At 41.5% G+C, this 11685-nt stretch overlaps 2 protein-coding genes across 3 annotated transcripts; both read left to right on the top strand.

Annotated features, from left to right (window-relative positions):
• Window positions 1-280: 280 nt before the first annotated feature.
• On the top strand, window positions 281-2706 carry LOC122887747 (olfactory receptor 52N5-like). 2 transcript variants are annotated; one of them, XM_044221230.1, is made up of 2 exons: window positions 281-366; window positions 1541-2706. In XM_044221230.1, exons 1-2 carry the CDS (start codon window positions 338-340, stop codon window positions 2511-2513), a joined length of 1002 nt encoding a protein of 333 aa, XP_044077165.1. In that variant the 5' UTR covers window positions 281-337; the 3' UTR covers window positions 2514-2706. The 2 variants fall into 2 exon arrangements, with proteins under 2 accessions (XP_044077165.1, XP_044077167.1); XM_044221232.1 differs by lacking the exon at window positions 281-366 and adding an exon at window positions 439-610.
• A 3795-nt stretch (window positions 2707-6501) lies between these two features.
• On the top strand, window positions 6502-9369 carry LOC122887746 (olfactory receptor 52N5-like). The gene is made up of 2 exons (XM_044221229.1): window positions 6502-6599; window positions 8301-9369. Exon 2 carries the CDS (start codon window positions 8323-8325, stop codon window positions 9271-9273), a length of 951 nt encoding a protein of 316 aa, XP_044077164.1. The 5' UTR covers window positions 6502-6599; window positions 8301-8322; the 3' UTR covers window positions 9274-9369.
• Window positions 9370-11685: the final 2316 nt, after the last annotated feature.

Raw genomic sequence — 11685 nt, 5'->3', positions numbered from 1 at the left:
CTCAGATTTAAAGTGTAACTACTACACCTCTATAAAACAACCACACAGGGAACTATTAACTATTTAACCATTTAGAAGCGCAAAGAGGCCTACTAGTTTTCTCGCATGTCAGGCAGCCTGTATGCACTGCATCATGTTTTCTCCACTGGAAGGGCGCCCTAGAGGGTACTTTATCATGTTTCATCTACCACAGGGGCATCCAAACCACCAAAAGCAAACATAGTGTTGTGACAGCAGTTGTTGCCTAGTAAGAAACTGTTCAGAGTTCAGTGACGCAACAAACTCTCAAATACCGGTTGCCATCATTCAGCTTATAATAGATGTCAGCCCACCTCAGATGAGTGGAGGGGGTTCATGTCAGCAGAGGTAAGCATGAGACACACAAACTATAAATGATGTTGTTTGTTTACTGAATAATGCCAATCATGTTTTTATCATTCATGAAATATTGCAAAAATACTATCTTATGTTCTAAAGACAGAGACATACTTTTATCTTCTCCAGCCTCAATTACTGCAACAGCGTTTTTACTTAAAGGAAAATCTATTGCCAAGCTACAGAACTCAGTGACCACATCACACCTGTTTTAGCCTCCTTACACTGGCTCCCAGTATGTTTTAGAACTGATTCTAGTATCTTACTTATATATTTTTATTTATATCTTAATTTTACTCTTGGTCAATTGATGTCTTTTGTTACCTAAAAGTTTGCTATTTGATTAGATTCTATATGAAACTTCATAATTTGTTGATTTTAATTTGCAGCATTGTGTTACACACTTTCATAATCAGGTTTTGAAATATATATATATATATATATATTATATATATATCCTTATTGTTATCTGTTGCTGATTGACTGATATTGCATCTAGCCTTATCTTATCTAGACATTAAATCATGACTGAATTTAAATTCAAACTTCTTTTTGTCTGCCACATTTTGAAACAACCATTTTTCAGGGTTATACTTTGGAAGTTTTGTTGTCAAATGAGGCATTACTTAAAATCTTTGCAGTAATTATCATTTTCTTTGATTTTTTTTAAATTGTATGTTGATTTTTTAAATGGTCTTTAATTGTGTTGTAGATGATGTGTACACAAATGCCAAAACAAGTTTCAGTTTGGTTTAATTATTTTATTATTTGTAATTTTTGTAAGTCTTGCGTCTCCACAGTAGGCCTTTAAAAATAGTATTCTTATAGTACATACAGTATGTCCTGTTTGAATAATTCAATCTTCATATCATTTAACCAAGTTTTAGATTTCACAGGCAAACAACCATATTGTTGTCTATTGTTACTAAGTTTTCATATCTATCTTAATGTGCTCAATTTGTGCATATTGACAATATATTCCACTTTTATTTCTTGCATTGAATGCTACCCTGCTTTTTAGGCGGTACTGCTGACCTGTTTGAGAAGCCACTTCTTCCACTGTTTGTGTAGATTACTGTATCCATCTAGTTATTATTGTCTTCATAAACATCTTTTTGATATTAAACGCCATATAAATAATTTTTTACTCTCCCATCCTCACTAGGCTTAAAATAACCCTCTGCACTATGAAGAACCAGACTTTAAGTATAGACATTCTACAGCTGGAGGGGTTAAAGGTCAGCCCCCAGTCCTCCATTCCCACCTTCATCCTCCTTCTCCTCATCTACATCTTCATCATGGTGTCCAACATCGGCCTGGTAGTCCTGATCACCATGGAGAGGAGCCTCCACCAGCCCATGTATCTGCTCTTCTGCAACATGAGTATTAATGATGTTTTTGGGGCCACGACCATCATTCCTCGCTTGTTGAGTGACATTTTTATTCCAAGCACAGACCGATACATTCATTATATCGACTGTGTCATTCAGGCCTTTTGTGCTCATCTCCATGCAAGCGCCTCTCACACTGTGCTCATGATCATGTCCTTCGACCGCTACGTGGCCATCTGCAACCCCCTGCGTTACGCCACCATCATGACCAGCAGGATGGTGGTGACGCTGTCGGTGTCGGCCTGGATGGTGGTTTTATTGATGGTGTCGATCCTCGTGGGCCTCAGCGTCCGCCTGTCACGCTGCAGGGCAGTTATTTTGAACCCGTTCTGCGATAACGCCTCCTTGTTCAAGCTGTCCTGTGAAAGTATCCTCATCAATAACATCTACGGCCTCGGCTACACGGCGGTCCTGCTGGGCTCTTCCATCGGCAGCGTCACTCTCACCTACCTGAAAATTGCTGCAGTGTGTGTGCTCAGTAAAAGCAAGGTTCTGAACAGCAGGGCGCTGCAGACCTGTGCCACCCACCTGGCTGCGTACATCATCATGATTGTGTCTGGTTTCATCCCTATCATCCTCCATCGTTTCCAGGACTTTTCAGACGAAAGGAAGCTAGCATCCATCTTGTTCCATGTGGTCCCTCCTACTATGAACGCTGTTATCTATGGACTGCAAATCAAAGCGGTCAGAGAAAGAATATTCATCATGTTTACTAGGAATACAATGGCTGTGACAGAGGGGAAATGACTCAAAAGTTAATTAAATGTAAATAATTATTAATAAAATAGTTGCACTTACTGAAATGTTCAGTCATGCAATTAAAAAAGATTCACTCACTCGCTATGGCATGCTGAAATGTATTTTTGTTACTTTTCAAATTCATTTCACTTATCTACACACCCATTCAGTAATTATTTGATGATATCAATTAAAAATATGTTTACACAATTAATTAAGAGTTTGATTTGTTTCACAACGGATTTTTACTGGAAATACTGTCAGAATAGTGCAAGCAGGGAAATCAGGAACTTGACCCACATGCAGACTCAGAGGCAGAGCTGGTGCAGCACAATGATTTATTTACAAAATCAAAAGGTACAAAAGGCTTACAGAGAAGAAACACTAGGGCAATGGCTGGAACACTTGACACATGGACAATGACGAACTGGCACTGAGACAAGGGAACACACAGACTAATTCAATTTCAATTAAATTTAAATTTATTTATATAGCGGCAATTCATACCTGAAGTTATCTCATTGCACTTTTCCCATAGAGCAGTTCTAGGCTGTATTCTTTATAATATTAATTACAGAGACCCAACAAATCCCACCATGAGCAAGCATTTGGCAACAGTGGCAAGGAAAAACTTCCTTTAAGAGGCAGAAACATTGGACAGAACCAGATTCAATGGTGGGTGGCCATCCGCTGCTACTGTGTTAGGTTTTGAGAGAGAGAGAGAGAGAGACAGAGAGACAGATAGAGAGCAAGAGAGAGAGAGAGAGAGAGGGGAGGGGTTTGGGGAGGCCAACAACTGCAGTAGCAGTTGTGGAGCAGGAACACGGGGGCAGCAGGTGGCCCACAACCACAGATCCAGTCTCTGCAGCTCCGGAGGCAGAAATACCTGCTGAAAGCGACAGAAGGAGAGAGGAGAGAAACGAGAAAGCACAGAACTATGGGAGAGAGAAGATGTCGAGTTAGTAACATGCAGTAATGGGATAAAAATGCATAGAGATGGAGAGGGAGAGGAGGAGAGAGGAAAGAGGCTCATCATGGGAAGTCTCCCGGCAGTCTAGGCCTATAGCAGCATAACTAAGGGATGGTTCAGGACTCACCCAAGCCAGCCCTAATTATAAGCTTTATCATAGAGGAAAGTCTTTAGCCTACTCTTAAATGTGGAGATGGTGTCTGCCTCCCGAACCCAAACTGGGATCTGATTCCACAGGAGAGGAGCTTGATAACTGAAGGCTCTGGCTCCCAGTCTACTTTTGGAGACTCTAGGAACCACAAGTAACCCTGCATTCTGGGAGCGCAGTGTTCTAGTCGGGTAATAAGGTATTATGAGATATTTAAGATACGATGGTGCCAGACCATTAAGAGCTTTGTAGGTGAGGAGAAGGATTTTAAATTCTATTCTGGATTTTACAGGGAGCCAGTGCAGAGAAGCTAATATTGGAGAAATATGATCTCTTTTCCTAGTTCTTGTCAGTACACGTGCCGCAGCATTCTGGATCAACTGGAGAGTCTTAAGGGACTTAAGGGCCGGATAATAAGGAATTGCATTAATCCAGCCTAGAAGTAACAAATGCATGTACTAATTTTTCGGCATCATTTTGAGACAGGATATGCCTGATTTTTGCAAAGTTACGTAGGTGAAAAAAGACACTCCTTGAAGTTTGTTTCATGTAGGAGTTATAGGATAAGATAACTCCGAGGTTCCTTACAGTGCTGCTGGAGGCCAGGGCAATGCCATCTAGAGCAACTATATCTTTAGATAATGTGTCTTGGAGGTGTTTGGGTTCCCTGTACAAGAACTTCAGTTTTGTCAGAGTTTACCATCAGAAAGTTGCAAGTCATCCAGGTCTTTATGTCTTTAAGGCATGCTTGAAGTTTAGTTAACTGGTTAGTTTCATCTGGCTTGATCAATAGATAAATAAAATTGGGTATCATCTGCATAGCAATGAAAGTGTGTGGAGTGTTTCCTAATAATATTGCCTAGAGGAAGCATATATAAGGTGAATAGAATCGATATAATAAAATATAAATACACTAGGGAAGGATAATGAGCGACAGGTGAAGCTAATCAGGATGGGGCTAATCTCTATAAACAGATATCTGCATATCAATGCAAAATCTGTAGGTAAGGGACAGGATTTTGGTATTGGAAGCATTCTGGTTTCTGTTTGTAGTCTGTTTCTAATCCGAGTAGTATTGACCAATCACATTTCAGTGGGCTTTGTTTGCATGCAGGTAAACAGTTCATGTGGAGAGCAAAAGAGATGGAACTCATTGGCTGAATTGCCCAATCTGTTAAAGAACAGATTAAGTTTGTTGGCCCTGTACAAGCTGCCTTCAACTCCTCTGCTGCCAGTCGGTCTGAAGCCAGTGATGCTCTTCATGCCGCTCCAGACCTCTCTCATGTTGTTTTTCTGGAGTTTCCGCTCCAGCTTCCTCCTGTACTTCTCCTTGGCTTCCCTGATCTTCACCTTCAGGTCAGCCTGGATTGCCCTCACCTCCTCCCTATTGCCATCAGTAAAGGCCCTCCTCTTGGCATTCAGGATGTCTTTGATGTCCTTTGTTACCCACGGTTTGTTATTTGGATAACAATGGACCACCTTAGTTGGGACATTGCAGTCCACACAGAAGTTAATGTGATGATGCACTCAGTGAGCCCATCAATGTCCTCTCCATGAGGCTCACAGAGTGCATCCCAGTTTGTTACTTCAAAACATTCCTGCAGTGTCTCATAGGCCTCCTCTGACCATCTCCTCCCTGTCCTTATGGTCGCAGGCTGCCTTTTAACCAGAGGCACATAGCAAGATTTAAGATGAACCAGGTTGTGGTCCAACCTACCCAAGGGGGGGAGGGTGGAAGAGCTCAATGCGTCCTTAACGTTAGCATACAGCAGGTCCAGTGTCCTCTCCTCTCTAGTAGGACAACACACATAGTGGGTGAAATTAGTCAGTGCTGTTGAAACACTGATATGGTTGAAGTCACCAGAGATTAATATGAGTGCACTTGGGTGTTGAGTCTGGAGTTGTGCTATGGCAGTGTGAATGGCATTGCACGCCGATGCTGGGTTAGCAGATGGGGGGATGTAAACAGCCACAACAATGGCATGTGAGAATTCACATGGCAGATAATATGGCCGGAGTCCCACAGCTAACAGTTCAATGTCCGGGCTACAGATACTCTGCTTGATAGTAACGTGACCAGGGTTACACCATCTGTTGTTAACCAGAACAGCAAGCCCACTGCCTTTCCTCATACCGCTCCCAGTGTGATCCCTGTCGGCCCAAACAGTCTGAAAGCCGTCAATGGAAACGTTATGATCCAGGAAATCCTGATGTAGCCATGTCTCTGAGAAGCACATCAAACTACACTCACAGAACTCCGTCTGACTCCGGGCTAACGGCGTTAGCTCGTCCATTTTATTCGCCAGCGATTTCACGTTGCCCATTACGAGAGAAGGCAGACACGGCTTAAATCTCTTGTTCTTAAGTCTCTTTTGTCTGCACCCCTCTCTTCCCTCGCCGCTTTGTTCCACCTCTGCATCCTCGGTGTGTCCTCCTCCTGGGCTCCATGCCGCTCGGCTTCAGTGCGATCAGCTGTTTGCTGCTGTAAACAATGCAGCCAAACAGCTGATCTGCAGCGGTGCCCTGACCAAGTAGCAGGAGAAGAAGTTCCACGACAAAAAAAGTACTAAAAAACTTTCTACTCTCATTTTCGTAAAGACTGTAGTTTAAGTTATACTTACACACAAGTTACTCAAGTTTGGAAGAAAAAGGAAAGCTAAAAGTTGGAAAAAGACGACGAGACGGAGCTACGGAAACAGGCAGCATGCATGTTGGCGCATGCGCACATTTCGATGCACCGCATCATGTTTTCTCCACTGGAAGGGCGCCCTAGAGGGTACTTTATCATGTTTCATCTACCACAGGGGCATCCAAACCACCAAAAGGAAACATAGTGTTGTGACAGCAGTTGTTGCCTGGTAAGAAACTGGTAAGAGTTCAGTGACGCAACAAACTCTCAAATACCGGGGGCCATCATTCAGCTTATAACAGATGTCAGCCCACCTCGGGTGAGTGGAGGTAGTTCATGTCAGCAGAGGTAAGCATGAGACACACAGTATATAAATAATGTTATTTGTTTACTGAATAATGCCAATCATGTTTTTATCATTCATGAAATATTGCAAAAATACTCTCTTTTATGTTCTAAAGACAGAGACATACTTTTATCTTCTCCAGCCTCGGTTAATGCAACAGCGTTTGTACTTAAATGAAAATCTATTGCCGGGCTACAGAACTCAGTGACCACATCACACCTGCTTTAGCCTCCTTACAATTGTCCTTACAAAAATCTTGGTCAATTGATGTCTTTTGTTACCTAAAAGTTTGCTATTTGATTAGATTCTATATGAAACTTCATAATTTGTTGATTTTAATTTGCTGCCTTGTGTGAAACACTTCCTATATCAGGTTTTGAAAAGTGCTCTACAAATAGATTATTATGTTGTTATTACTATGTACAGTATATCCTGTGTTTCGTTTTAGTTTTAACATTTGTTGTTTTAAGACACAAAATGAAATCTTAAATACATGAAAAGAACTGATGAACAAATTAATTGCATTTTGAAGGCAAATTGGAATTAAATGAAATTTGAAAAGGAATGAAACCAGGAATATAGCATTCAGTAAAGTAATTATATATTATATTTAAATGCAGTCAACTGTTTCCTGATGTGTGAGCTGTGTTTCCAGCAGCCTGTTCAACATCCACCATAAAACTATACAAGTGAATACTAAGCTACACACCTGTTATTGAACCATGTGTCATTTAAGTTGTGTATGCAGATTATCATTCTCAAACCATAGCATCCTTATGCGAACGCTTGCTAAATGCATAAACTTTTTATTGTTTGTCTATGGTCATTATGTTTTTACCCATTGTTTTATGTGTCATTGTGGTTATATATGAAATGGTGTTTGGTTTGAATGAAAGCCTGTAGACACATGGCTGAACTGCTGTAGAGAAACCAGAGGTATGCTGTTCTAAAATATGTCTGAATTATTTGGTTTTCACATCACTTCACTAAGTCTTATATGTCAGGGAGACAAATATCCTTATTGTTGTCTGTTGCTGATTGACTGATATTGTATCTAGCCTATGACATTAAATCATGACCGAATTTAAATTCAATCTTCTTTTTGCCTGCCACATTTTGAAACAGCCATTTTTCAGGGTTATACTTTGGAAGTTTTGTTGTCAAATGAGGCATTATTAAAATTGTTGCAGTAATTATCATTTTCTTTGATTTTTTTTGTATTGTATGTTTTTTTTTTAAATATTGTTTAATTGTATTGTAGACCATGTGCACACACATGCCAAAACAAGTTTCAGTTTGGTTTAATTATTTCATTATTTGTAATTTTTGTAAGTCTTGCGTCTCCACAGTAGGCATTTAAAGGTACTATTCTTATAGTACATATAGTATGTCCTGTTTGAATAATTCAGTTGTCATATCATTTAACCAAGTTCTAGATTTAACAGGCAAACAACCATATTGTTGTCTATTGTTACTAAGTTTTCATATCTCCAGAACAATATTTTAATATGTTCAATTTGTGCATATTGATAATATTTTCCACTTTTATTTCTTGCATTGAACGCTACCCTACTTTTTAGGTGGCACTGCTGACCTGTTTGAGAAGCCACTTACTGTATCCATCTAGTTATTATTATCTTCAAAAACATCTTTTTGATATTAAACACCATATAAATTATTTTTTGCTGTCCCATCCTCACTAGGCTTAAAATTACCCTCTGCACTATGGAGAACCAGACTTTAAGTATAGACATTCTACAGCTGGAGGGGTTAAAGGTCAGCCCCCAGTCCTCCATTCCCACCTTCATCATCCTCCTCCTTATCTACATCTTCATCATGGTGTCCAACATCTGCCTGGTAGTCCTGATCACCATGGAGAGGAGCCTCCACCAGCCCATGTATCTGCTCTTCTGCAACATGAGTATTAATGATGTTTTTGGGGCCACGACCATCATTCCTCAATTGTTGAGTGACATTTTTATTCCAAGCACAGACCGATACATTCATTATATCGATTGTGTCATTCAGGCTTTTTGTGCTCAACTCCATGCAAGCGCCTCTCACACTGTGCTCATGATCATGTCCTTCGACCGCTACGTGGCCATCTGCAACCCCCTGCGTTACGCCACCATCATGACCAGCAGGATGGTGGTGACGCTGTCGGTGTCGGCCTGGATGGTGGTTTTATTGATGGTGTCGATCCTCGTGGGCCTCAGCGTCCGCCTGTCACGCTGCAGGGCAGTTATTTTGAACCCGTTCTGTGACAACGCCTCCTTGTTCAAGCTGTCCTGTGAAAGTGTCCTCATCAATAACATCTACGGCCTCGGCTACACGGCGGTCCTGTTGGGCTCCTCCATCGGCAGCGTCACTCTCACCTACCTAAAAATTGCTGCAGTGTGTGTGCTCAGTAAAAACAAAGTGCTGAACAGCCGGGCACTGCAGACCTGTGCCACCCACCTGGCTATGTACATCATCATGTTTGTGTCTGGTTTCATCCCTATTATCCTCCATCGTTTCCAGGACTTTTCAGACGAAAGGAAGCTAGCATCCATCTTGTTCTATGTGGTCCCTCCAACTATGAATGCTGTTATCTATGGACTGCAAATCAAAGCGGTCAGACAAAAAATATTCATCATGTTTACTAGGAATACAATGGCTGTGACACAGGTGAAATGACTCAGTAGTTAATTAAATGTAAATAATTGTTAATAAAATAGTTGCACTTATTGAAATGTTCAGTCATGCAATAAAAAAACATTCTCGCTCACTCGCTATGGCATGCTGAAATGTATTTTTTACTTTTCAAAATCATTTCACTTATCTACACACCCATTCAGTAATTAATTAATTTGATGGTATAAATTAAAATTATGTTTACACAATTAATTAAGAGTTTGACTTGTTTCACAACTGATTTTAATTGGTAATACTGTCACGATAGTGCCAGCAGGGTAATCAGGAACACAAGGAATTGGACCCACATGCAGACTCAGAGGCAGAGCTGGTGCAGCACAATGATTTCTTTACAAAATCAAAAGGTACAAAAGGCTTACAGAGAAGAAACCCTAGGGCAATGGCTGGAACGCTTGACACATGGACAAAGATGAACTGGCACTGAGACAAGGGAACACACAGACTAAATACACTAGGGAAGGATAATGAGGTACAGGTGAAAAACTAATCAGGACGGGGCTAATCTCTATAAACAGATATCTGCATATCAATACAAAATCTGTAGGCAAGGGACAGGATTTTGGTATCGGAATCATTCTGGTTTCTGTTTGTAGTCTGTTTGTAGTCCGAGTAGTATTGACCAATCACATTTCAGTGGGCTTTGGTTGCATGCAGGTAAACAGTTTGCGTGGAGAGTAAAAGAGAGGTAACTCATTGGCCGAATTGTTATCTCGGAACCCATCGGCTATCCTCTCACAACGATTTAACTTTTTAATCAGACTCGGAACTCGAGAGATGAGCTTTTTTTTAGCATTTAAAAAATGGATCTGCATCCAAATCGGCGTCAGACAATAGCTGATGGGTTCCGAGATTGCCAATCGGATTGTAAACAATGACAAGTGCACGGAAGAGGATGTCTTGGCCCGGGTATCCGTTATCCGGACACACCGGAAGCCCTGAAACATTGGCCATTGCCTGAAGGCTAAATCGTTGTCATACAATAGCCGATGGGTTCCAAGACTGGGGCGGGGCAGAAAATGCAAATAAAATAAAATTGGAGAAACTTGCAGAGACAGCTAGATTTGAGAAGGAGGCCTAAAGGCCTTTAGGCCTTCTTCAAAAGCCCCTCCCCAAACACATTTGCATGCACAATGACCGCAGGGACAGAGTGCACGCAGGTAGGCCAGGAATGATTGGATGGGCTTATTACTGGCCTGCGACAGCCACAGATACCAGATTTTTTGCATTTTTTTTCCAGAGCATTTGATTTATTGATTGCTGTCGGGATGTGAAGAGCAAAGGCCTTGCCTACTGTGATTAACTCAGTAAGTCCAATGCGTACTCTCAGTTAAATATACAGCAATGTTTTTATGGTATCATGATCCAGGGGAAATGTTCGACAACTAAATCTAGCTAGAAGTGTAGCAATGCAGTATGTTACTCTCAAATGCAAGCCAAGCCTTCTCACCTCCCTAGATGCTAACCAGTTTAGCAATGCACAAGAGTAATTAGCTTCAATTATGGTATAAAGAAAAGTGAAGCTGTAATAAAAGGCATGTTTTAATCAAAATATCTGATAATATTTAGGAAGAGCTATTGGCAGAAATGGAATATAATATTTATAAGTATGTTTTCATTAGTGTATAATCACCTGAAAATAAGAATCGTTGTGTTTTCATTACCTTAGAATAAGTCCTTTATATCTACAGAGGGAGCGGGTCCCCTTCCACAGAGGCTGCTATGTTGCACCGCCATGTTTCCACAGTAGCCCAGAACAGACAAATCAAACACTGGCTCTAGATGTTACGGACAGAAGGGCAGGAGACACCGAGGTGGAGACAGATGTAGTTTTTATTGAACACAGCAATGAGCACACAGTAAGCTGGTAAGTGATGGGTGATGGAGCAGTCTAGAACAACGAGTGGAGTACTGATACCGTCATTTGTAGAATGGGGTTGGAGATTGGGAACCGGAGACACACACTGGAGACTGGTAAACTCACGACTGGATGATTCAACACTGGAGTGGAAGCGCACGCTTGGCGTAGGAAAAGGAAGGAATCCAAAAGTCGTCTTTCATCGATGGGGAGAGTCCTTAGTATTAACGAGACCGGACAACTGGCTGGGGTGAGTAGTGTGCCTTTACACTAGTGTTGATGAGGTGCTGATGGGGAGCAGGTGTGTGTGATGTTGGGTCAAGGATGTCGTGTCTGGGTACCCACGAGTGCTCTAGATGGACCGGTATTCTAGTAGACCTACACGACACCGGGAGTCCAAGATCTCGTTCACCCGGTACGCCGCTCCGTCCTCCAGGATGAGAGGAAGGGGGGGTTCCGCTGCAGCGCCAGGCTCTGTGGAAACAGGAACAGAAGGGTGGTGAGGTTTGAGGAGTGAAACATGGAAAGTAGGGTAATTC

The sequence above is a fragment of the Siniperca chuatsi genome, linkage group LG14 (genome assembly GCF_020085105.1).
Source record: "Siniperca chuatsi isolate FFG_IHB_CAS linkage group LG14, ASM2008510v1, whole genome shotgun sequence".
Classification (NCBI taxonomy): Eukaryota; Metazoa; Chordata; class Actinopteri; order Centrarchiformes; family Sinipercidae; genus Siniperca; species Siniperca chuatsi.
Note: the sequence above shows the minus strand (reverse complement) of the source record. Positions and strands in the feature narration are given on the sequence as shown.